At 39.3% G+C, this 26,271-nt stretch overlaps 1 protein-coding gene across 7 annotated transcripts in view; it reads left to right on the forward strand.

Annotated features, from left to right (window-relative positions):
- TTLL5 (Tubulin tyrosine ligase-like 5) overlaps positions 1-26,271 on the forward strand; it is a 289,302-nt gene that overhangs the window by 148,327 nt on the left and 114,704 nt on the right. For all 7 annotated transcript variants that reach the window (XR_006882456.2, XR_011176837.1, XM_069135010.1 and 4 more), the window contains exons 5-6: positions 14,819-14,925; positions 15,132-15,345. Coding sequence is in view for 5 of the 7 variants with exons in the window: in XM_069135010.1 (XP_068991111.1) it covers positions 14,819-14,925; positions 15,132-15,345 (321 nt within the window). In the remaining 2 variants the exon portion in view is untranslated. The remainder of the gene's footprint in view (positions 1-14,818; positions 14,926-15,131; positions 15,346-26,271) is intronic.

Genomic DNA, 26,271 nt, shown 5'->3' on the forward strand with positions numbered 1-26,271 from the left:
TAGTGCTCGTTTGCTATAGTGCGCGCGATCTCCCTCTCTCTCTCTCTCTCTATTCCAGCGTGTGCGCGCGCTCTCTCTCTCTGTCTCAGCGCTTGGGGTGGGAGACGGCAGCAGCGGTCTCTCTCACTCACAGCGCACGACTATACTTCGCCCCTCTTTCTCTCTCCTACAGCGTACAACTATACTTTGGGCCGCAGCGCGCTCTCTCACAGCGTACGTCTATACTTTGCCTCTCTTTCTTTTTATATCTTTCAAAAACACATTCGTACGATTTTATTACCATTCCTTCATATATTTGATTTTTCATTTAATTATTCTTCAATTAAACGTTCTTAATTTATTCAATGAGCAGTAATATAGCGTAAGGAACTTCGTTCGTACCGGCTGTCCCATGACAGCTCTCATGTTTTTATTTTCAGATTTTTTAGTTTTATTCTACGTTCGCCGACCATTGTTAACGTAGTAATAAATACCTTTATATGTCGGTGGATATAATGTTATGTGAGGTTTTAAGGCCACAGTGTGCACAACGCCACTAATGACCTAGTGAGAAAAGGAGAAGGGGGGGTGCGGTGGAAGGGAATATGGAGGGTCGAGGGTTATAGTCGATGTTTCCGATCCGTGACTAAAGAACTTAAGTGATCTTGAATCCCGGGTCTGGAGTACCAAGTATCAAGTCTTGAGCCACTGAATCCGGCCCATGGCCACGCGTATTCTGACGACCACTTCTGCCATTTTATTTCCGCGTTGCGTCACACAACCATTTACTTTTCCGGTGTATACGAGAATACATGCATACATACATCCATACATACAGAAATGCATACCTGCATACATACATTCATACATGTATACATATTCTGTTTGGAATGAAGCGACGCGCGTCGAATATTTCGAATCGGTGATATCGATGCCTTTCCTTATTTGTAAGTATTATACAGCACCCGTGAGACATTGAGCTAATTTAGGTCGCTGCAAGCATAACGGCGTATTGTAGCCGTTTATAAATCAGGTAGGTAGGCATGAAGTAGTTCCTTAATGATAGAGGCTTACCATTAGATTATTACCATCCATCTGTCAAGTCGCCGAGGCTTCTGTGACATTGCTTTTTTTCAATGTTGCTGTGAAATCTAGAAAAAATAATATAGGCTTAGACAGGACACCAGGACATTTAATTCTGATTGAACACAAGAAATTTTTCTAATTTACTATCTCACAGTATTGAAAACATCGGTGTTTCAACGAAAGGTATCATAAGCTAACGATCAAACCAACTAAACGTCTCAAACCATGGTTTCACTTTTAATTTATCTTTCTCCAACAATCTTACAACGATTACTAATTGAGTTAAAACTGCGTATGAATTTTTTTTAATGCAAGTAATGTTGTATTTGAGTGGCTTTAGTGTAATGTTAGAGAGAGTGGTTCTCATTAAAAATAAAATTGAAAACTTCTACCCGATTGCGGCAATTATTTAAATCTTATCATGTATACTTCGTGACACACAAACCACTTATTATTGATCGAAACCCGATGTAAACACCATTTTAGTTAGTTTCTTAAAAAAACGCTAACCACTTTGATCGGGATTCGAACCAGGGACCTCGCCTTATTTAGAATACTACCCATCTAGTCGCATACACCTACCCGCTATACGCTGAACTATCGCACAAGCTTTCCGTAAAATTTTTCTCATTTATTTTGTAGGCCGTATTTACCTCGATGATGAAAAGCTAGAAAAATGTATAGGTGCTAATATGTTATTAGTATTTTAACTATACATATATATTACCGGGTCCTGACGAAATCCACCCGCTGCTCATCAAGTGATGCTCATCTTTTTTTTGTACCTTTTTTAAAAAATTAGTTCAATTTATCGTTATCAGTTGATATTTTTCCAAATTTTTGGAAACATTGTTTTATTACACCACTATTTAAGAGAGGTGACGTCGCTGACGTAAATAATTATCCATCAGTAAGTGTAATATGTTTGTTAAATTACGACTGCCTGGTTTTCGAATCCTTTACACATTATTTGCGCAAACACATTATTCTAGAGTAACATGGATTTTTCTCAGGCCGGTCCACTGTATTAAACTTGTGTGTTTATTCGGAGTATTTAACTGAGCATTTAAATAAAGGTAATGTGGACTCTGTATACACTGACTTAAGTACTATCTTTGATGTTATTAATTTTGATTTAGTCCTTCGTAAAGCATCTCCTTATAGCAGAGACAGTAAACTACTTCAATGGGTTTCATCATTCTTAAAAGGTTATATTCAATTTGTTAGAATCAAGCAATCCATATCGAAATCTATTCATATTACATTCGGCGTTGGTCAAGGTACTCACCTTGTTCCACAGTTTGTTACTATTTTTATTAACGACATTCATTGTGTAATAAATTCTGTGAGAACTTTATTCTTCGCTGACGATGCTAACATATTTAAGGCAATAATGAATGTCACTAATAAAATATTGTTGTAAAAAGATTTAGATGCTATTTTAGTTGGTTCATCAAAAATGGTTTATAATATGCAAAATAAATAAATGTTTTTGTATTACTTTTGGTATTCGGGTTCTACAATCTGTATATAGTTCATATAGATTGGGCAATTCATTCCTCAAACAAGTTTTTGAAGCAAAAGATCTCGGTTTCTACTTTGATTGTAATCTAAATGTTGACTAACATATCAAATATATCGTCTCTAAAGCTATAAAACAAATCAACTTTATTAAACGCTTTCCTAAAGGCTTCAGTCATGTACAAACCCTTAGAATACTTTATTATTCATTTATTTATCCAATGTTAACTTACTGTTCTATTACCTGGAAATCTCATACAAATACAAATATTTACAAACGAAAAATCAAATCACTTATCCTTGCGCTTTGTAGCTTTCAATCCCTCGAGTGTCAGTGACACACTTATGGGCAGAAAAAGTTGTGCCACTTTTGTGTCATGACACATATGTGGGCATTTGAAAAAAAACTGTTTCTATTATATCGATTTGACTTTAGTTTTATTAACCAACGTTCTTGACGTCGCTGAATCCGAATCTAGAATCGAATTTCCAAAATTCAAGATGCCGGATCCAATATCGTAAGCAAATTCGAAAACATAGTTTAATTTCGACAAACGTGAGTATCTTAGAGTTTTTAAAGTCGCTGAATCTGAATCTGAAATCAGATTTCCGAAATTCAAAATGGCGGATCCAATATGGCATGCGTAAATTCGAAAACTAGTTTTATTTCTCTGAATGTAAGTACCTTGAAGTTTTTTAGTAGCGGCTAGGTGGTTTGGTGAAGTAAGGCTCCGGTCAAGCATCTCTAGATACCAGGTTCGATTCCTGGCTCCGTCGTTAATTTTTCGAATTCACCAGTTCTCAAATTTACATTCTTTCAACAAAATTCTCTCGTAGATTAATGAATTGCACATCCGCATCTCATTTATTAGACGGCATTGCTGTCTTACGGGCTTCTCATCGGAAGCAAGGATTCAAAGAGGATAAACATAACATCTACACACTACAGTCTCCTTATACATCGTGCATGCAGAGAAGAAACTTCTTACTCATTATTAATAACCTTTCCAGAGCTTTATTCAAGTATAAATAGTTGTTTCTTGAAAGTTACACTGCAACACCGTTCCACCTAATGCTTATATAATATGGTACTATATCTTTTTATTATGTGCAAGGATATATGTCGTTAATCTTTGAATAAATAAACAAATAAACCAATAAATGTCTAAAAGCAGTAAAACAGTGAATAATTCAGTCAACAGAGCGTATGCTCTCAGTCAAAAAATATTATTTATTCATATTATTACATCATTTATTCCCGTACGCTCATTTGAGAAAATAAGACGTAAGTAGTGCCATCGGACGTTTCTGGAGTCGTGACTACGATCACGTCCGCAGTGTTGTAGCAACACGTCTACGCTTATTATTCGGTTAGACTACTACGTTTACAATTTTCTCGACTTGAACTTCCCATTACAGGTGTTACAAGAAGTAGTATCCGATATGCGTGCGGGTACGTGACCCTCGCAATTGTGTTTTTCTCACCCTCGCATCGTTCGGCCGACAAACTACACTCATGCGAGTCACGTACTTCACTCACTGGTATCATAAATGACTATTTGTTTCTTAATTTATTTGAACGTAGGAAGAGAATTTCAAGTAGATTTTGTTACTTAAGAAAAGGAAATACCTCTAGTTGTGAGAGATAAATATTTATTCCTGCTTAAGAATATTTTATTTCAATTGAATGAACAACACGTTGCACATGACTGACGTTTCACATGACTGTTAGTAGTGCATATATGAGAGTTCTGGACCACACAATGGCGGGCTCCTCCCTAGCTCCCCCCTCGACCCTCGGCCCACACACACACACACACACACGCACGCACGTACGCACGCACGCACGCACACACACACACACACACATACAGACACACACAAATACGAAAATAAATAAATTAATTAATTAGTACAATATAAAAGAGAGAGAGAGAGAGAGAGAGAGAGAGAGAGAGAGAGAGAGAGAGAGAGAGAGAGAGAGAGAGAGAGAGAGAGAGAGAGAGAGAGAGAGAGAGAGAGAGAGAGAGAGAGAGAGAGAGAGAGAGAGAGAGAGAGAGAGAGAGAGAGAGAGAGAGAGAGAGAGAGAGAGAGAGAGCCGGTGGTTTTTTACACTTGGTAAGACCAAGGTTCTCCATCTCCGCTCTTGTATGAGAGAGTATGTAAGTAGTCTTGGCGGCTGCTAAAGCACGCTTCACATCTCTACGGTACGTAACATATTCGGCGACTTCTTCGATATTCGACTTCGGCGATATTCATCAGACTTCTGATATCCAAGGCGCGGGTGATCGCCGCAAAGTAAATTTCCTGACAGGAACAGCACAATCCAGTACCTTATTCATAAGGTTATTGGATATTGACAACCGTTCATCCATTGAGGGCAGCAACGCAAACTGTGAGAAGTCAAGCGTAGATAAGGGAGTAGAAGCAGCATCAAAATCGACACGATCCCACGGCCGGTATCGAATAACACGCGCCTCTTGGGCACACCATACCTGACAGCAGCATATATGAGATCATGCCCTAGAGGAATGGACTCGAAGATTGACCCCAGGACTCTAGAAGATTAATATTGTTAGTAGCACATATATCGAGCCAGGTATCAGAGGTGGCAGTATGATGAGTGGGCTGCATTCGCACGATATCATACCCCTGCGACGCAAAAAATTCACTGAGGTGAACCGAGTCATAAACTGCAGATATCAGATCCGCATTGAAGTCACCAAGAAGACACGAAAATTTATATCGAGATTGTTGCCGAACAAGTTCATCCTCAAACATATCGAGATGACCAACTTTAGGAGGTCTATATACGACCGCGAATAAAAACTTCATTCCAGCATCAGCGCTAACTTCTATTAGAAGGTATTCAGGATATCCATCCTCTGGAAGAACAGCGGACGTAGCAACCGTTACAGAGCAAAGCTTCTGGTGCACAAAGAAGGCAACGCCACCCCCATGGCGCCCTCGACGATCAACCCTGTGCAGCTTGTAAAATGGCAACATAACCTGTACGTCCAATACCCGGTCGTTGAGCCAGGTTTCGGAGATAGCAATCACGTGGTATGAGTTTAGCCGAAAGAACTCGCGAAATTCATCAATGTGAGCAGGCAGCGACTGGGCATTAAGGCAGCAGACATTGAGGATCTCTGGCGGGTCAGTGAGCGCTTAGGTTTGAGAACAGTCGCAGGTGTGAGTCATTGTAGGGCTCAGGTTAGGGTCGATAAGTCGGAAGAAGGCTGCAAGCGTAACGGTTTGATCCCCGGTCCAGGCCGAACAAACAACGCAGCATCAGTTATCCACACAGACATCGGGCTCAGCGACGGGAACTTTTTGAAGATCTGACTCCGATATCGGTGAAGTTGCACAGGATGCCTTTTGATAATATAAACCTTTCGATCCGAGAGGGCGGCATCAATTTCTGCAGCACGGAGATGAGGCTTGAGATTCTTAGCCGCAATTACTTGATCGCACCAGGCAGGAGACCCAAGGATTAACAGAAGAGGACGCGCAGTGAAGGCAGGAGGAGAGCCAGGAGCAGTTGCATCCAAACGCAAGGTTGAAGCACCAGGGGCACTCTGAGCTCTATAGCGGCCCATTCGTTCGAAGCGGATTATGGCATCAGGAGGCAGCTGTTTATTAAGAGCCGCTAGCAGTTTGGTCAATATTTCATCTGGACACTTGCGATCACCACCATCTCGAATCCATGTAATAATTAGGTGGTTCGCAACTTCATTGCATGCTACCCGCAACAACATAGCCTCATCAGCAGGCGCCAGCATACCAGTCTGCCTGATGGCAAGCTTACTTCCAATTTCACTAATCTCCGCCGAATGGCGAGACGCTACCTCAGCCAGCGAATCAACATCTTTCTTTACCTCTGTTACGGTAGCATTGACAGTTTCGAGACCTGATTTGAGAGCTACATTATCGGCTAGCATGCTGTCAAATTTTCCTCGAAGATCCTCGACAACCGTTACGAACGTGCTGACCTTGGCCGCTGTGGCTTCAAACGCACCAAGGCGAGTGTTCATAGTCACGAGTGAAGTTGAAATTTTTTGAATTTCTGCTCCAATAGCGGTTGTCTCATCTCTCGTGCAAATAGGGCAGCAGCTACAAACACGATCTGTCGCAGCCCTGCTAGTTTCGACTTGAAACCGTATTTTGAGACAAATAGCATGAAATGAATGTTTACATTCGTCGCCTGTGGTAATGGCACTACTAGGGACATCTATAGAAGCGTAGTACAAAGCACAGTTTGGAGGAGCCATACTATCAGCAAGTTGGTATCACAGATTGGTATAAATAGACGTTTATAGATAACACGAAGGTAATCCCAAAACAGTCAACAGTCAACAAAGGCTGCGTTCAACCTCACTAGTCTGACACTGACACTGACAGCTCCAGAAAGAAATGACAAAGTCTAACCGTCCGTGAAATTTTAACGGGTTATAATGCACTGTAAGTTTCAATTATTTAATAGCCGCACTACAAGGCGCAAAGAGTTTTATACCACTTAAGAGCCGGCACAGCGCGACCGACCAATACTAGACAGACCGAACTCACTAAGATAAACTCAAAAAACGGCCAGAAAATGTGACGAGCGATAACAGGTACACGTTGTTCACCAAGCACCAAGTTCAAGAGAGAGAGCAAGGGAGGGAATGATGCTGAATACTGAAAAATTGAAAAAAATCGAAAAACTTCGTTATCATACTAATCAAATGTGATAATCATTACGGAAATTGAATCGGCATTCGCAGTATCGTAAGAGGATTGGTGTAACACTATACACATTCTATAAAGTACACACAAAAGTAGAAACTCGTTGAAGTCTTCGGGTTTTCGAATGAACTCCTTTTTTCACGACTCACTTTGTCAAACACCTGTTTCTGCACGAGAGATTTTTCAAAATGCTACAGAAGTTTCAAACAGCTATTCGGATTTGTATGAAAAGAGACACGCTCACCCTCCACCAAGCTAAAACCAATCAGCCAATCGTTCATGGTGTGTACGCCTCGTGACATACAGGCAAAAATGTAACGCGACAACAGTATAAGCTGGGAAAATTTTCTCAAGAGATCGCTACCTGCTTTTTTGATGATCAATTTTTTCCCATCACATGCTCCATGCTAATATGGTTGGGGGTGTGCAGGCTCGGACTTGTTCGCTATAAAGAGTCATAAACCGCAAAACTGTATGTGCACAAAGCATCCGGTCAAGAGTCGACAAGACAAGATTTTTCTCACGCCAAACACTGCTCGCTACCTGCTTTTCGTTGACCGATTTTTTTCCCCATCACATGACCCAACGGTGGTTGGGGGTGTGCAGGTTTTTGATTTTTGCCTAGCCACATGAACAGCCATATTGATCAATTTCACAATCTCTCCCCACTTACAATCCTGGCTCGGTAAACACACCGGCTTGCAACCCGATGCATGCACATTTTTTACACGTAAACTGTGAATCGTCTAAGAATTACAATAAAATATTCAATAGTACAAAATATCTCCACATTCTCCTCCCTTATGCATATAGGTGTAACATATCATCAGCAATAATAATGATAATAACAATAATAATAATAATAATAATAATAACGATAACAACAACAACAACAGCAGCAATAATTGAATCTCCGTACATGCATAGATAATGATCTGGCAAAAATACCGAGTCAATCAAACGATACAAGACGAGCACAAGATCAAAATCAAGACGTGGAAATGCAAACAATAAACGGTATTACGAACAGCACAAACGTTTTAGTCAATCAAAATACCATTAAAAATTTCTCAGAAGAATCCCCGAACAAAAAGATTACGACACAACATCGAACCAAATTTTACCAACGTTATGTAACCAAGATAAACGACGCTATGCTTAAAAAAATTCACAGCTAAACCTGAAAATAATTTATAACTAACTTACAAATTATTTGGAGAGGGAATGAGTTCTAATTCATAGACACAATCAAATATGATATATAACGGGTCGATATATAAACATTTGTTTTTATTTTTAAATATTTAAAAAATGAGGTATTGGGGGAGATGTTTAGTAATTCGGGTGGTAAACCGCCCACAATGCCTCCGGCGCGTGCCACGCCGGGTGATCCCAATCCTCGAAGGGGCAGTGTTGCCCCCACCACCCATCGATCAACCTTCTAATGCCGAAGAAGTCTATGAAATCGTCACCCTGCCATCGGCAGTCGTCAGCTAGCCCTCGAAAATATGCAATTTCGCTTGGAATTTCCACCCCACCTTGGCGGCGTTTCTTAAAATCGTTTATACTGACCCACCCTAATATAACCTTTCCTAATCCAAGACTGTCCAACCTAACCTAAACTGATAAAATACTTTCTGAAATGATTTATTCGATCAAGCTTGATCGCTAGCTTCGATAGTTCAATGATTCTTGAGCAATTCGCGGTTGGCGAGACGGCCTCGAGGTTTCTACAACCTAACCTACGTCAAGGCTACTCCAACTTAACATAACCTAACTTGACCCAAGGCACTACAACCCAACCTAATATAACCCATCCCAACTCGAGACTGTACAACCTAGCCAACCTAATATAACTTAATCTTTTGCAGGTTTCCCGGTAACATGAAAAGACTTCCCTTTCCTCTATAGACGGAGAAGCTCTTGGTAACATTCGCTCATTTTACTTGTTCTGTCGTCTACTGGTTCTCATTTTGATACACGTACTACTTCTCATGCAATATAGGTAATGTAACCGGGCTTATTCATGTTTGAAAATACAAATTCAGTAGATTCTAGCGTAGCTGTCGAGAGTGCGATATGAATCACAACATTTTCCAATTCGCATTGTTGTAGTACGATGACATTATGTAAAGCAATAATTTGATTTCTGACATGTCTTTCAGGACAGATTAATTTAGAATTAACGTATGTAAAAATATTCATATTCCTGGCCGTTATAAACATTAACACCATTCAGAATTCCATCAGTTTTACACAATTCATCAACCCTATTGGATACGCAATTTTTATTAAAATCCCTAGGATCAACTTTTCCCCATAAAATCACGCTGCTGCCAATAAATAAGGAAAAATATATCTCATTCACGAATGCGTTGATGGAACAATAATGTGCTTGAGATTCATCGATTCGTTTTGATTTTTATGGCTAGCAGCATCCTTTCCATAAACTTTCCACATATTTGAATGATGCAGATAAACATACAACGCGGAAATTCTGCAATAACCAGACCCAGTTCAGTTTGATGACTGGCAACGACGTTTTCCCCATGAATACGTTGATTGCTGGGAGAAGATAGCTGACGACTATCGATGGCAGGGTAACGATTTCATAGACTTCTTCAGCATTAGATGGCTGATCGATGGGTGGTGGGGGCAACACTGCCCCTTCGAGGATTGGGATCACCCGGCGTGGCACGCGCCGGAGGCATTGTGGGCGGTTTACCACCCGAATTACTAAACATCTCCCCCAATACCTCATTTTTTAAATATTTAAAAATAAAAACAAATGTTTATATATCGACCCGTTATATATCATATTTGATTGTGTCTATGAATTAGAACTCATTCCCTCTCCAAATAACTTGTAAGTTAGTTATAGATTATTTTCAGGTTTAGCTGTGAATTTTTTTAAGCATAGCATCGTTTATCTTGGTTACATAACGTTGGTAAAATTTGGTTCGATGTTGTGTCGTGATCTTTTTGTTCGGGGATTCTTCTGAGAAATTTTTAATGGTATTTTGATTTACTAATACGTTTGTGCTATTCGTAATACCGTTTATTGTTTGCATTTCCACGTCTTGATTTTGATCTTGTGCTCGTCTAGTATCGTTTGATTGACTCGGTATTTTTGCCAGATCATTATCTATGCATGTACGGAGATTCAATTATTGCTGCTGCTGTTGTTGTTGTTATCGTTATTATTATTATTATTATTGTTGTTATTATCATTATTATTGATGAAACGATTCACAGTTTACGTGTAAAAAATGTGCATGCATCGGGTTGCAAGCCGGTGTGTTTACCGATCCAGGATTGTGAGTGGGGAGAGGTTGTGAAATTGATCAATATGGCTGTTCATGTGGCTAAGCAAAAATCAAAAACCTGCACACCCTCAACCACCGTTGGGTCATGTGATGGGGAAAAAAATCGGTCAACGGAAAAGCAGGTAGTGGGCAGCGCGCAGTGTTGACTGGGTGGAGGGCTGCAGTGGTGGACCACCGCAGCCATCAAAGAATAAAAAAATTTTATGACAAACGAGTCTGAGCCTGCACACCCCAACCCTCATCAGCGTGGGGCATGTGATGGGAAAAAATTGATCATCAAAAAAGCAGGTAGCGATCTCTTGAGAAAATTTTCCCAGCTTATACTGTCGTCGCGTTACATTTTTGCCTGTATGTCACGAGGCGTACACACCATGAACGATTGGCTGATTGGTTTTTGCTCGGTGGAGGGTGAGCGTGTCTCCTTTCATACAAATCCGAATAGCTGTTCGAAACTTCTCTAGCATTTTGAAAAATCTCTCGTGCAGAAACAGGTGTTTGACACAGTGAGTAGTGAAAAAAGGTGTTCATTCGCAAACCCGAAGAATTCAACGAGTTTCTACTTTTGTGTGTACTTTTTAGAATATACATAGTGCTACACCAATCCTCTTATGATACTGCGAATGCCGATTCATTTCCGTAATGATTATCACATTTGATTAATATGTTAACGAAGTTTTTCGATTTGTTTCAATTTTTAGTGTTCAGCATCATTCCCTCCCTGCCCCTCTCTCTTTCTCTCTCTCTTTCTATCCATTTATTTATTTATTTCATTTGTTTCATTTATTTTATTTATTTTATTTATTTTATTTATTCTATTTGCTTCCTTTATTATATTTATGTGTTTTTTGTTAATTTGTGTGTGTGTGTGTGTGTGTGCGTACGTGCGTGCGTGCGTGCGTGTGTGTGTGTGTGTGTGTGTTCATATTGTTGAATCCATGTTCTGAATTATTCATATGAAATATCAAGCCCTATCTAGAAATCGGCCTGGCCCTAATGCATCCCAGTTGTCATAATAAAAGCAAATTTTCTCGAATTTTAGGTTTCTAAGTCACTTCTGATCCTGACCTCAAAAACTGTGTTTACTTGTTTTTCTGAAATTTCTCGAGATCCTGACATCGGATTTACATGAGCTAACAACGAAATTGAATATCACAATAAAATACATTGGATTTTATGAGTTTTAAATGTTTTGACTTCAAAGACGAGCTTCGAGAGCATTTTCAAATTTTTAACTGGCTTTTTTGAGCGTTTATGAATTGTGCACCACTATACATGTACTACAAATCGATAGATTTTGAAATTTCCCAGAGGAAGCTTGTGATTTAAAAAAAAATTTAATGGTGCGCCAATAACAAATATCGAAATTTTTAATTTCTTACTTTTTCTCGGTTCTGTTCTGCTCCGAACCGAAAACGAGACCTCATAATTTATAGATATTTTTCAAACTACTACCCGTGAATTAATATGATACACGATGTATTATACGATTTTGTAATATAAATTGAAGCACAGCTAGGTATAGATAGCACCGTTTATAATCTCGGCATAGAAAGATCTGAAAAAGGTGTATTCAAGAATATCGTTATAGTATATTATGAACACTAGTGAAATAAATATGACACAAATCCTTTGTTTACAATAACTTAGTTTAATCAGATTATGTATAGGTTATACCAATCTAACTAATGTTATTTATGCAGAAAGCTCATACTTTTGGTAGAAAAAGTATTAAGCTACCTTTACCCGTTCTGCTGGATACACCTTTGCTGTGTCTGAAAATGCTTAACGTTGTAATCACGATATCACCGAGCAGCGATGCGCATTCTGTCGGTATAAATCGTAAGCTTTGTGATCACGCATGCTGTATAATCAAATCTCAAGCCCATTTTTGTGAATTTATAGGTCATGTTTACAATTTTAACTGCTTCAAAGTGTCTGGAAAATTATTCTTTTTCATATTTATGAACAAAAATTGTCGGAGAAAAAATATGTAGTCGTCTACTCGAGCCTGACTACGCCTGGCCACGCGAATTCGAAGTCGAAAGCGGATACGGTTCTACAGAAATTCGAGATATCCGTGTCAATAATTTGAAAAAGTGTATGTTTCCAATTCGCATATCTCATGGATGACTTGAGAATATAAATAGATACATAAAATTACAACATATATCGAGCAACTGATTTTCAAAAAATTAAATTGGGTCATTTATGAGTTTTTCCCGAAAATGATGGATTTGGAAGTTGTAAAAAAAATTTTGAAAGGTGCGGTTCGAAAGAATCGATAAAGGGCATAGCCGGGTAAGCATGCCAAAAGTGCCCGCGCTCGGAATGGATTCTGCAAGTAACCTTCTATTTTCTATTGATGAATGATTGACCAATACCAAATTTTAGCCTTCTAACTCCATTTTGCTCAAAATAATTACTTTGGCTAAAGATAGAAAAATTGTGTGCCCCAAAACATTGGGCACCTCGGTTTTAGGGATTTCCAAGCCATCTGGTTTTCGTCATTTACTCGAGCGGTCTCGTGGAGTTTTCGCCAAGTATCGTATTTTGGGGAAAAGTATCCTGGTTGTACACCCAGGGGTGTAACAAACGCATTAACGGATGATCAAATAGGGCCTCAAGGGGACGAAATGATACATCTATCCTACTTCTCAAGTTCTGAGAGCGAAAATCTGTACTATTCTATATGCAGAACTCATTAGATAATTGATAAGAAAAATCAAATTTATAGTTTGGTCTTATAAATACTTACTTGGACCATTAAAAATAGAAGACCTCGAAATTGTTACGACGATATTTCATTCGTAATTCGCCTGGCTCAATTTGATTCTACATCTGATTTTCGTCACTGCCGCATGCAAACCGAAGCGAGTGTGGACTGGGACTGGGGTTATACTTCTAGAAGGGGGATGTGCTTTGAACATCATATGTAGAACGTTTGACCTAGAAACTAATGCACCCTGTGAATTAATTTAGGTAGAAGTAAATTTCTGGGTCAAAATGATCCGGTGCGGAATCAGGGGCTTAACTTATTCGCATTCCTATCGTGATTTTATAATACCACCATTACTTGCAAAAATTTTTTTTTTTACCGTTAATGCTTTTAAATGATAGATTATTTATGATAAGAAAATTTATTCACTTGTATTTGTTAGCAGATTTATACTTTTCTGCTATCGTTGAAGATAAATTTTAGTATTATTATATGAATGTTTTATTTCGAATCTTGTAAGTTGTACCGTTGATGATCGTAATCCTCAGAGGTTAAATTTTCTTAACGTTTCAATTGAAATCTGGGATTTTTCATTTTTTATTTATATTTTTAAATTCCTATTATGATCCGCTGCCTATTGCACGACATTGTCCCGTCAGTGTAAACGTGTTTTATCGACTAATTATTTGTTTATTCATGTAGTTCCGTTGTCAATAATGAAGCTTGCTGAGCGAAATTTCATCTTTTCGAACTGCGCGATTGTATTGTTATAGCATTATCTCATGTTGCATTATTTCATTAATAAGCTATAGTGTTTGCTAAGATAGTAATGTTTTATTTGTTGCTAAAAAAATGAAACGTTAACGTATGAAGATATAGTTAATATGCGGAGTATTTGAAATATCTGCAGACAAGGTGTTACGTGACCATCACCATTTCGCATTCACACTCATTCTTCGTCTCTCTCTTTTATTAGAGCTTCTTCATTACGCCAGACTAAACAATCCTTCGCACAAACTGCACACACCTTATCGCCGCTCGTTCCTAGAACTCTGATCATGCACTTTGCGTTCTGCACTCACTCACGCTTCGTTTTGCTCACCCCAAGACACTTCCCACGTACCTTCCAAATTGTATTTGTCGTCTTTACCTCTCGATTTATGCATTTCTTTTTGCAACTATCTAATTATTCGTCACCGCGTATACATCCATTTATGGTCAATAAATTACCAAGTGCTATTTCACCTATGAAACCCATATTCACTTTCAATATCTCAATCAAGAATCCTCTTCCCGGTTGTTCTTAAACGTAAAAGCGAAGTTGAACCCAGTCGCACTGTATTGCTTGTCACTCGCGAATAAACGACCCTCAAGTAATTGCTCAGACAACAAATTCTACAAATTCCTTAGTATTTCAATTTTAAGTTGAATTTTTCTGAAATTTGATTTACTACATTCATTTCAGGTTTCTATGACTGACCAAAATTTCAACATTTTATGGATGGGCAATCATCCAAAGCCAGATGTTCTTCGTAATCTGACACCGCACCAAAAAGTAAATCACTTTCCAAGGTAAAATAAATAAATTTTCAATATTAATAAATATTGCTAACACCGAGGTATACCCCTAAACCTTACGTTTCTCAGATAAGTCTTTCGGCGTGATAGATATTGTTTTGTATTATTGTGATAGTAAATTTAAAAAAATATATATATTCAATTGACGAAATTACGAGATTTAAATGACATAAATTATTACATAGATTATCATTTTTCAGATCTTACGAAATCACGCGAAAGGACCGACTTTATAAAAATATCGAGGCAATGCAGAGGAGCAAAGGTGCGAGGAACTTAGATTTCATCCCACAAACCTTTCTCTTGCCCTGCGAATCGAGGGAGTTATTAACCGCGCATTTCAGGTATCGCGGCCCTTGGATTGTGAAGCCTAAAGCGAGTTCTCGTGGCCGCGGTATTTACATTGTTAACAGTGTGAGCATTGATTTTTAGGTATGATTTTATCCGACCAACTGTTCATAGTATGCATTTGTTAATTTCAGTTGAAAGTATTTCATGTAATAGCTAAAAATATTTTACATACCTACTAATTTATGTGCGAGGCAGTCTGCTGATGCGGCAACTACAGAGTACACGTTACCTGTATGTCCTCAACTCTCATTCAAGTATGAAGAATTCAAGTTGGTACTATTCATCCGTAATAATAGCTATTAATATTTGACTGTTTGTAAAGCATTTCAATAGAGTAATTTATAGTAGATTGAAATCATACCAAAGTTAATATGATTCACTTACAAGGAGAGTATCAGACTTCCGAACTACAGATTCAACTGAAACTTCTACGGGGGTTTCTCTGGCCCGAAATATTGAGCTACTGATGTGTATTTCAACCCATTGAGCTTGCCCTCCTCCGATTTTCGGTTCATCAGGTTGTCGGATATTCGCAGTTTATACTTTACTATGTAATAATATAAGTCAATACCACGTGCGAAATAATGATACATCCGTTTATACTAGAATCTATGAGGACCTGCCATCGCAACTTCATGAGAGGATAATGAAAATTAATATTTCAGGCAACAATAACAACAGGTTTTGTTCATTGGGGCATTCCACTCCGTCAACTGTTACTATATAATCGATCTTGATCGAAGTGAAGAGAGGCTCGATGAATGAAACTACACATCAGAAGCTCCATATTTTTGGAAAAAGAAAAACTAGAAGTTTCAGTAATACCTGTGATCCAGAATTTCTACCTTCGAGATACCCTCCTTACAAGTGTCAGTAGTATTCCAATGCTGTTGGTTTTGTTCCGAACAGACAAATCTGGTTAAAGTAGGATAATCCGACAATAATTCTACAAATGAATACATACGTCAGTTGATCTATCTAAAATATTGTAAGTTGCAACCAAGTGATAATCAGAGACGTGGATGGAATACTGAGATAGGTCCAATTCTACACATTCAGTTCAACAAAGTAAATGTTCTACAGAAGATGTTCTGCAGATTCTTTTCCACACAAAAATCATTCTAAAAATTGCATTTCTGCAAACGAATTTTACATATCAAATCGTGTCATTTATATAATGTGTTTTTATAGTATATCTAATTATACATTGTAGCACTAATTTCTGTTACCCTCACAATCAGATGAGGACTCACCGTTGACACGTTGGCGCGATTCTCTAATTATTCTGAACTACTAAGCTATAACAAAATAATATACGTTGGGCGCCAGACGCTTTAGCGTCGCATTTCAAACAACAATACAAAACAATACGAAAAACAACTAGAGAACCCGTTGTACGGTTGGCTGGGCTCAAGTCCTCACACGAACTGGTGAGAGTAGCGGTAGCGGTATTCAAGGCAGCTAACGATAAACATAGAATTAAAGAAATAAAGGATAAACTCAGGCCAGGAAAAAGTAACAGGTCAATCAGTCGATTATATCGTCGATAAAGTTTACACATTCAAGTCAGTCAAGTTAGATGGCAACGATAACGTTAGTTAATAAATCAGACAATAATAGTCCACAGAAATTTTGACAGAATAGAATTCAACGGTAGCTTTAAAACGAGAGACGATAGTTAACAGAGAGAACTGATCGTAGGTCGGGAGAAGCGATATAATGCAAGAATTTACTTGAAGATTTTACGCAATTTCCAAAGAACGAAGCTACGTGAATTATTATTCTGTTAATTTAAAGCAAGAGAGAGAGCTTTATTGCAAATCTATAGATAGCAAAATGACGATAGCTCGTGAGATAATAACAAAGAATAAGACGTTACTATAAATTTTAACTAATAAGAAAGATTGAAATTTATTAAGAATTTACGAAATCGGTAGTTTAGACGAGAGAATAGGACTGACTGTAAAGTACGTGAGACAATTTACGAGAGGATTATTCATAGACGATAGAATTAATGCGTTATAATATTTCGAAACTCGAGAAATTACACAAAGAAATCTTAAAATATAACTTTCGAGAGAATACAAAATTATGAGATAGTGAGAAATTCAGAGAAGGGCTTACAAAATGGAGAAACACACTAAATACATCTTATTAAAATAAAATCAGGGATAATACGCAAAACTTAAATCAACAAAAGAATACGGTACTGCAGAAAAATACAAGGAAAAGAATAGAAAGTCAAAACAATACAGGATTGCCAATAGCAATAGGAAAAGTACGGTAGTATTTAGTGGCTAAATCTATGCTCGGGTATACTCCAAGGAACTCGATTTACGATATAATAGGCAAAATATAAATAAAATATAACAGGCGACACAAAGAATAAAATATAATAAGCACTACTAGCACAAAAATTAATAAGAAAGCAAAGTAAAGATAGTTGAGCTATCTCATAGATACGATAGAAATTACAGAAGCGGACTAATAGAAATTTACAGATAATCAGAAAAGTTCACAAATACGAAAAAATTACTTATTCGGTAGTTACGAGGTCGCACAAAGACACGGAATTCATTAATTATTGAAACCATGTAGTCACACGGTGGCTCAATGCAACTCTAAGCCGTGGACCATGATTCACACAAAACTGGCATCACACGATGCAACCAAGAAGGATAAACAGGATAAGAACGAAAATAGAAATTGTGAGCAACTTCGTAACGATACAATACAAAGATAGAAGTCTTACCTTAGACATCAGGCACACAGCATTGAATTTACCTAAAATAAAACTTATTGAAAGCAAAAGAAAAGGGAAGGAGGAAGGAAGATAATATAATTTAGAGGAAAGGAAGAAGCTAACGATAGTGCAAAACGATATAGGGTGGTGGATAAACGGTAGCGAGAGAACAAACTATAGAACGATGGTAGCTTAATCAGGAAGAAGGGAGCAAAATTAACCGAAGGAAGCGTAACGAGCAAGGAAGAAACGAAGATGTGTCCTGGCGGGTCGAGCGTAGATAGACGGAGATCGGAGTTCGGCTCATCGATCTCGCCACTGTCGTCAGGCGATCCTCCTTTCTTTCGATCGGTCGCTTGTTCCCCACCATAATTAGGTCATTCTTCTATGGCGAATATCGGTTACGACTTGGTCGTACGTTTTCGAAGTTTGCCTCTAGATGCTGCGTAATGTGCTGCCCGTGATTTCATCGTTGACACCAACTCGTACAAATTTAAAATAGTTGCTTCCTACTGTCCAGATTGCCTATCATTGGGGATCCTTTTGACAGAGGCATGACGCAGGATGCCTCCCGGTCAAAGTTACCGAGTGGAAGGTTACGACTGACTGTGACTCGTATGTTCGCTTCCACCGGTTTCGTCGTATTGGCAGTGGCCAGTTACCCACGATATATCAAGGAGACCATACAGTCACACGGCGGCTTAATGCAATTCTAAGTCGTGGATTATGGTTCCGTTATTTAACAGTTCCTACTGATAGGAAGGCTGCGTCGATCCTCGGAACGAGGGCTTTATCAAACTGGACGTAGTACTTTAGGGGTCGGTCCGGCCCCTGGCCGGTAAATCGGAAGATGGCAGGCTACGGTCTCGCTTGTATGCCATCCTTACGGCATCCGGGAAAGCGGGCGACTCATTTCTCGTTGAGAAGTTGGTCCCTCGGCTGTCGGGAGAACTTTACATCCCTGAACGCCGGCAGTCGAGGTGGTAGGAGAAGTTCGGATGGATGCTCGCCCAGGTGTTTCAGAAACACACCAAGGTAGCCAGTGTAGTCTTATTAGACCGTCGCGTCGGTAGACGAAGTCATCGAGAGCCGGGAACGGTAATTATCGGTAGCTGTTGATCCCTCGGTGGTCGGAATCGTCGTCCTAGTACCTTGTTTGCTTGCGCGGGAGCGCGAAGTACAGAATTTTCAAAGAAAGCGTTAGTCACTGGTAGTTATTGTATATTTTGTATTGAGTTCCGTTGGAGTACCCCGCTAGAGACGCGTTTTCCGGAGGTTTCTTTCAGTTTTGTGCTCTTGTGACGGGTGGCTCTAAAACGTCACGTTACAATACATATGAGTCTTTCTACCTTAACCCTTAGCGGCCACACGGGGTAACTAGTTAACCCAGGCTCAAAAGAAGTGAAATTAGAGGTCTAAAACCTTTGAAATTGATACAAGTAACGACATCTGTGGGTAGTAGACAAGTGTGATGAAAATCATTAGAAATGTTGAAGAACTCCTCAATAAACATGAAAAAATCGGTTAGAAGTCTTAAAACATCCATATATGTATATGTCTTTTACATCTAGGTTTTTCAGCGTAGGGTAATGAGTTACTCCATGCGGCCGCTATGTGGCTTGGCTGAGGTGTGGCCGCTAAGGGTTGAGTGAGACAATTCATGACCTCGATGTTTACGGTTTCGCTATAATTTCATTAACGGAATCTACAGAACAAATAAATTCGTCATAACATTATAAAGAAATAAATTTTCGTCCCTATTTTCCAAGTTACACGAGGGCGAAATTCAGGAAAAAGAGCCAAAATCGAAAACACACTCCCGTTCGAACGGACATATTTTTAGTTGAAATCATTCTAGAGGTTTCATCCAAAGACCATTTTGAAGCTATTAACTTACACTATTATTATATATTCACTTAATTCTGCAATAACGAACTAGTTAATTTGTTGTAAACAAATATGATATTTAAAATCGGTTTTTAAAGCGAGAACACTGCTTAAAATTTCCAAAAAATAGAAGAACATTTTTAATTAATTCTTTACGAAACTGTAAACTTACAGAACGGAAGTCCTATGGAAACTGTGTTAGAATTATTTATTTATAAGCGTCGATGCACGCTGACGATGAGACTCTTAGCTCGGGTACATGTTAGCCTGAGGAAGCATTGGTGGGCATGAAAATCTATATTTAAAGAAAAAAATTGACCATATCAAAAAGCAATGTATATCATATCAGTTTATTGAAAATTTAACCAACAGTAATTAAATCTTAGTCTTAAATCTTACGTGAAGAGCACCTAGTCACATTATATTATATATAATATCTTAACGTTATTATATTCGCTTGGAATTAGTGATTTATTGGGAAACAATGGTTTCTAGTTTTCGGCGTCAGAGTACTTCTTAGCTATTAATCAATTTATTTCTTACCAGTTGCAAAATACAATAAAATGCCAGTGTACCAAAATCTAATTTAGCTTCCTCGACACGGAGATGCAGAGCTGCTGCTTTTCTTTCGTAATCGTTTCTAGTGGAAAAATTCTGAACTACCATTTTGAATATATTTCTGCCCATAAAAAAATATTTTGTGGTGTGTTAATCGATTTCACCAAGGGCATTATGGTGGCTCAGGAGACGTCCTTAAAAGACTTATCAGCTAAAGTAACACTGAAATCCCTGCAGAAATCACTACATACACCACGAAATATTTTTTAATGGCTGCTGGATAACAAATATATTGAAAAAGGTACTCTGTAAGTAGTACATCAAGGCGGGTTCCGAGTACCAACATCTTCTTTACCGACCAAGCCACCTAGCGCATCCCAGACGCAAACCCGTGAAGGTTACCACCACTCTCGTAAGATAAAACGTGCTCTGCCGTACCGACCTGAGGTTGAAAACGTGCAACCTTACCGACAGTTGTATCGGTCGACGGTAAAAATCGCACTACCTTACCAACAATTCTTATCGATCGAGGGTCAAAATCGTGCTGTTTTACCGACAATCTTACCGACCGAAGGTCAAAGTCTTTATGTTGTGCTCGTCTGCCAACGGTAGGGGGTGCAGCGGGGGCGAGAACTTTCTTACCGTCCCGCATTCTTTTCCCACGATAGGACTGCTAATGTGTAACATTAACCACTTCGAATTTCTTTCCCATGTTGGGACTGCTGATGTGTGACATCAACCACCCCACATTCCTTTCCCACGTTATCAACCACGCGACATTCCAAAATTAATGGTTCTGAGAATTGTTTTTTTTATCAACTCGGATATCGCTGATGGTGACATTCCAAAATTAATGGTTCTGAAAATTGTTTTTTATCCACTCGGATATCGCTGATGTGTAACATCAACCACCTCACATTCCTTTCACACGTTATCGACCACGCAACATTCCAAAATAAATGGTTCTAAGAATTTTTTTTCACTTACTCAGATGCCGGTTTGATATCAACCATGTGACATTCTTTACCTCCCACCAAATTTCAAATTATGTGGTGAGGGAACGTTATATAAGTCTAAAGTGAAAACTTCATCGCGAGTCTGAAGCTGTTCTTTTTGCAAATGAGAAGTGCTCTGGAACAACAACGTGAATTAGAGAAACGACTAGCACTGCTCATCAAGAATATTGGAGAAGTAAAACATCTGCTGAAAATCAAATCTGACCTCAATCAACTCGCAAGAGATTTTGAGCACATACAACTCGACAGTAACGATCACGGACTTTTCAAAATCGAACGAAGTCGCTCGCCTGGAGACACTTCTGCCCTTGAAAAAGCTTTCGGACCTCGAAGTATACTTCGAATACCGAGTCAGCGGCGTTCGTCGGGTTGAAACGAAATTTGGTGATAAAATTGTTCTGGACTTGGAGGACTCTTTCACGATTTTTCTACCGAACCGACTGACCAAGGCCCTTCAAAAATATTTGTTCGAGAAGGTGACGACAGCCAGTAAGGAGATACGGTCGCATCTACGCTATCTTGGTGTACCGTACGGTCAACTTGAATTCGTATACGTATAATCTGAGTATCACATTCAAATATCCAGTGTCTTGTGGAAGTCTTACGTTCAATAAACCAAAAAAAAATTGAAATTATGAATATTTTTTCATTTACCGTTAAACCATCCTGTATACCTTGAATCCTACGTCCGTTTTGTACCCTGTAATTGTAACTAGAATTAGGTCTCAAAATCTAACAAAATGTTACTCAAAATACCACTAAGCAACGATGGAGGGTTTCAAGCTGCGTTTGCGTCTTGTAACTGAAATGTGAACTCTACTGACTCTACAATGAATTTTAAACGGGTTCAGTCCACACTAGAGTGCAAGGTCGACCGATAGCTGCGGTAGTAAACATTCAGAGCCAAGGATCTGCGGTGTTGGGTTACTATCGCTCTAGGAATGCAAAACATAACTCGGTTTGAGTACAGCTCGGTCAAGGATGGAGAGCAAGGTTGAATCTTACATAAGCTTTGTATTGAAAAAAAATTCTCTCTTAAGAGCTGAGGTGAAGGTGAAGGTATGAAATTATTTCATGAAAATTTCATTCTTTAAAAAACAGTTTTATTGAGTACAATTTTTAGGGTACAGTTGACAATTACTTCACAACGATAGTACAATAATTCCATTTAACAGTATCATAACCAGGATGATATATTCGCCAGGAATGCGGGACCGTTCTTGTAGACGCTTCTGCACAGTAACACAAATCGTACACCCTCGCCATCCGAACAGTATGATGATTTTGTAGCCAATTTTGAAGTAGCAAAACGTTTTGTGCCGCACATATTGAGTTGGGTATTGTATTCACGTCACATCTTAGAGACACAGGTAAAGTTTTTTGCAAGGTTTGAAGCGACGGACAGTCAGAGTCCAGCATATCGATGATTTGATCTTTGGAGACATCTTTGAGCGACCAATCTCGTTTTTCTTCTTCTTTTACGTACACGGTTTCAGCTTTGCACAGCCTGTCTTCAATGGTCCACTCAACTTCCTCCAACGGTATGGTTCCAAAGCTTCAAGGTAGACCGTGAAAATCGCGTTTTAACCTAGAATTTTTGCTTTTGTATTTGACGTCCATACAATCCCATTCGTAAGGTGGCTTGAAAAAACATTGATGGAAATGCTTCAGAGTAGATTGAAATTATAGCCAATCCGTTCAATGTCAAGGTATTGTTGAAAGGTCTACGAAAGCCTTGTATATCAGCGATAAGCTCCATCTTTGAACTGTGCGAGATGGTGGAAACGGGTCAACTTTTATACCAACTTTTTCACCTTACCACTGAGCGGGTTGTATTCGATAATACGATCGTAAACAATCAAGCAGTACGCCGATGTTTCAGCGAGAAATTTGGCTTGAGCTTCAAATTCAAGACGGATGTCAACAGGTCTGTACTTCGAAGATTCGTTTTGTTTTGAACGGTCGATAACGAATAAGGGGACGTCTGGATGGAATTCACTCTTTGTCAACAACGGCTCGGGGTTCTTGTCGTAGTAGGTAGCTTGGGAGTTCGCGTACATCTCGTACAGGAGCGCGTACAGATTAGGACTCATGCTGAGGTTCAGGTTACCGTAGAGATAAGATTAAGAGTTTAAAAATAGCTTGACGTCCGTGATATTGCAATAATCGAAAGGATTTGCGTTCTTGCCGGTCTTGTTCTTTCGACTTGTTTGGAAACCCAAAATGACGTACCGAGGTTTTTCAAGCTGAGTGGAAGTTTTCACAGTCCAAACGTGTTTCAATGTTGTACGAAGTAAGGGATATTCGTACAATTCCCAAATGCGAAAGCTCATCAAAATAGGCGGATCTTTCTGAATGAAATTCAGTGGGTCAACTTTTTTCTGATCCGCGAGTTTCAAATACGCTATTAGCCATTCCACTGCATTAATAGTGATTTTGAATTCCTCCACTTGAGTCTGCATGAAAGCGTTGACGGCAGTTTTTGATCTCGTCAAGATTGACTTATGTTTAGCGTTGACAAAGATCTTGCAGTACTCTTCAGCGAAACCCAATATCATGCTGAGCTGTATGAATACGTCAAAATTACCGTCGGCATCGGTTAAGTTTTTCTTCTCCTCTACATCAAGCCATCCAGCGTTCTTCATCAGCCAAGTCTGACCAGGGTGCAGGGAAGCGTAACCCTTCATGAGACTTGTAAGGCCAACGTTCTTGCGTCCATCAATCTCAACTCCATTAATTTCGTAGCGAATTCCTTCAAAAAAATGACAGATCGCGTTGTTTACGAGCTGTGTGTTCACAGAAGCTGTACCATCAGGTTTGAGGAGTCGTCCATGGATATGTATCGAACTTTTGCTGGGTAATATGCATAAATCGCGATGCTGAACGGTGATTCGAATTCTATCGCTGTTGAAAGTTGACAAGACGTAAGGTTTGTGAGCGTAAATCTCGTAATGCGCAACGGATTCGTCAAAGACGACTGATGTTTGAATGTTTAAGATTTCTTCCTACATGGTACGTAACAGATGATGAAACAGCAAAATCGGATTTTTAGTTGTCGGAAATTCCTCTTCCAAAAGGTGTCAGTTTCAAACCCAGAGCTATCAGGAACTCCACGTTTCCAGGTGTTAACGGTTCGAGAATCGATCGATGACTGACTTGATCGGGGCATGCCGACTTACTGATGTACCTACTCTTTAACAGTCTGTTATATACAATTCCCATCGTTTATTGCGATTTGATATGTAGTCTCACAGTAATAACTTCTCCACGAAAATTAACAAGGTCTCTGTCTTGATCCACTAACCGGAGCTCAACGTGATCTATGGTCCTGACGGTGATCGGAAGGTAAATGACGTGCGACGGTACTTCCACGACCTTATATCCTGGTGGGACAGTCAGGAACAACTCGTGAATAGCGTGTACTTTGTGTCCATTGACGTAGAGGCCCGTTGTAATGTTGCACTCGACTTGCGACGCGTTGACCTTGAGTATAGTTACAGGCACGTCTGATTCGCGAGTTTTATCAACCCTCAATACACGTGGTGTGAATCCCAAAAGTTGAGCGATGGAATCATTCGGCTCAAAGTCAATCGTGTGGTTGCATGTGATTTCGCTGCGTAATGTATTATTGTTGGGTTTGATGGCGAGCCTGATATCTGTATTTCTTAGCACGTTCTAAAGATACATCTCCATGTCCTCGATTTCGTAGCTGCCGGTAGGTATGGTGATCACTTCATCAGCTTTGTAAATTTTAATGTGACCAACATCAACGTTGTGAATCTAATCAAAGTTCAACAATTCCACGAAGCCAAGAGCATAACTTTCATCACGAGCAAGTTCGATCGGTGTGAAATATTGTGCCTCGAGAATCGAAGAGGTTCCCGAAATCGTTGACGTCGACGAATCATCCATGACTGAGAGTGGTAGACTGACTTTGATGAATCACGCACCATTTTTATATAGCTCACCACTTACAAATTTCAGACGCAAGTGTCCGCATTCAAATGTATCATAATCTTGGTACCGTTCATGATTGTATTCAACACTACCAACCCAGTTGTATGCAACCCAGTGTAGGACCCCCCGGACCGTCTTTGTCGTCAAGGTTGATTATTTTTCGTGGACCGTTTTTGGGCGTTTCGTTTCGCATCAAAACACCGCGGAAATGTAGAACCTTAAGGATTTTTGCATATTTCAACAAGTCCCAATCAGTCAACATTCGACGTGGAAGCATCGCATCTAGTTTTTTGAAAGATGGAGACCAAGACCTGTTTTGTACGGTTTCATATGAAGCTCTTTGCCCAACGCGATAGCTTCCATAGTTTTGTTGTGTCGTTTGCTCTCTTCCAGTTCTCGTTGAGCAGCACTTGCATCGTTCACAGCTTTTGCTACACCTGCCGCACCACCGGCTTACGCGCCTGTAGCACTAAGTCCAGCGAAAATAGGAATCGAAAACGGTAGAAAACCACTGACTTTTGAAGGTAGCGGTAGGACCCGAGGTGTTCGCACTTCACATTTACCACCCGCTTTTTTAATGGCGTTCTCAGCTTCCTTCAGCGCAGATTCGATAGCTACTTTTGCATCGTTGCTTTCAACCATAGAACGTTTTGCAGCATTTATAATTTTTCTCAAGGTCACATTTTTTGACTTTCGAATTCCCATTCCGAGTCTTGATTTCACTTTTATTGTATTAGCTATTGCCCACGCGGCTGCCTTTTCACCCAAAGCGTTCTTTGCGAGAACCCATTTCAAGACCCTATCAGCCTCGTTTTCAACTTTAAGATT

This window comes from Neodiprion pinetum, chromosome 4, assembly GCF_021155775.2.
Source record: "Neodiprion pinetum isolate iyNeoPine1 chromosome 4, iyNeoPine1.2, whole genome shotgun sequence".
Lineage (NCBI taxonomy): Eukaryota > Metazoa > Arthropoda > Insecta > Hymenoptera > Diprionidae > Neodiprion > Neodiprion pinetum.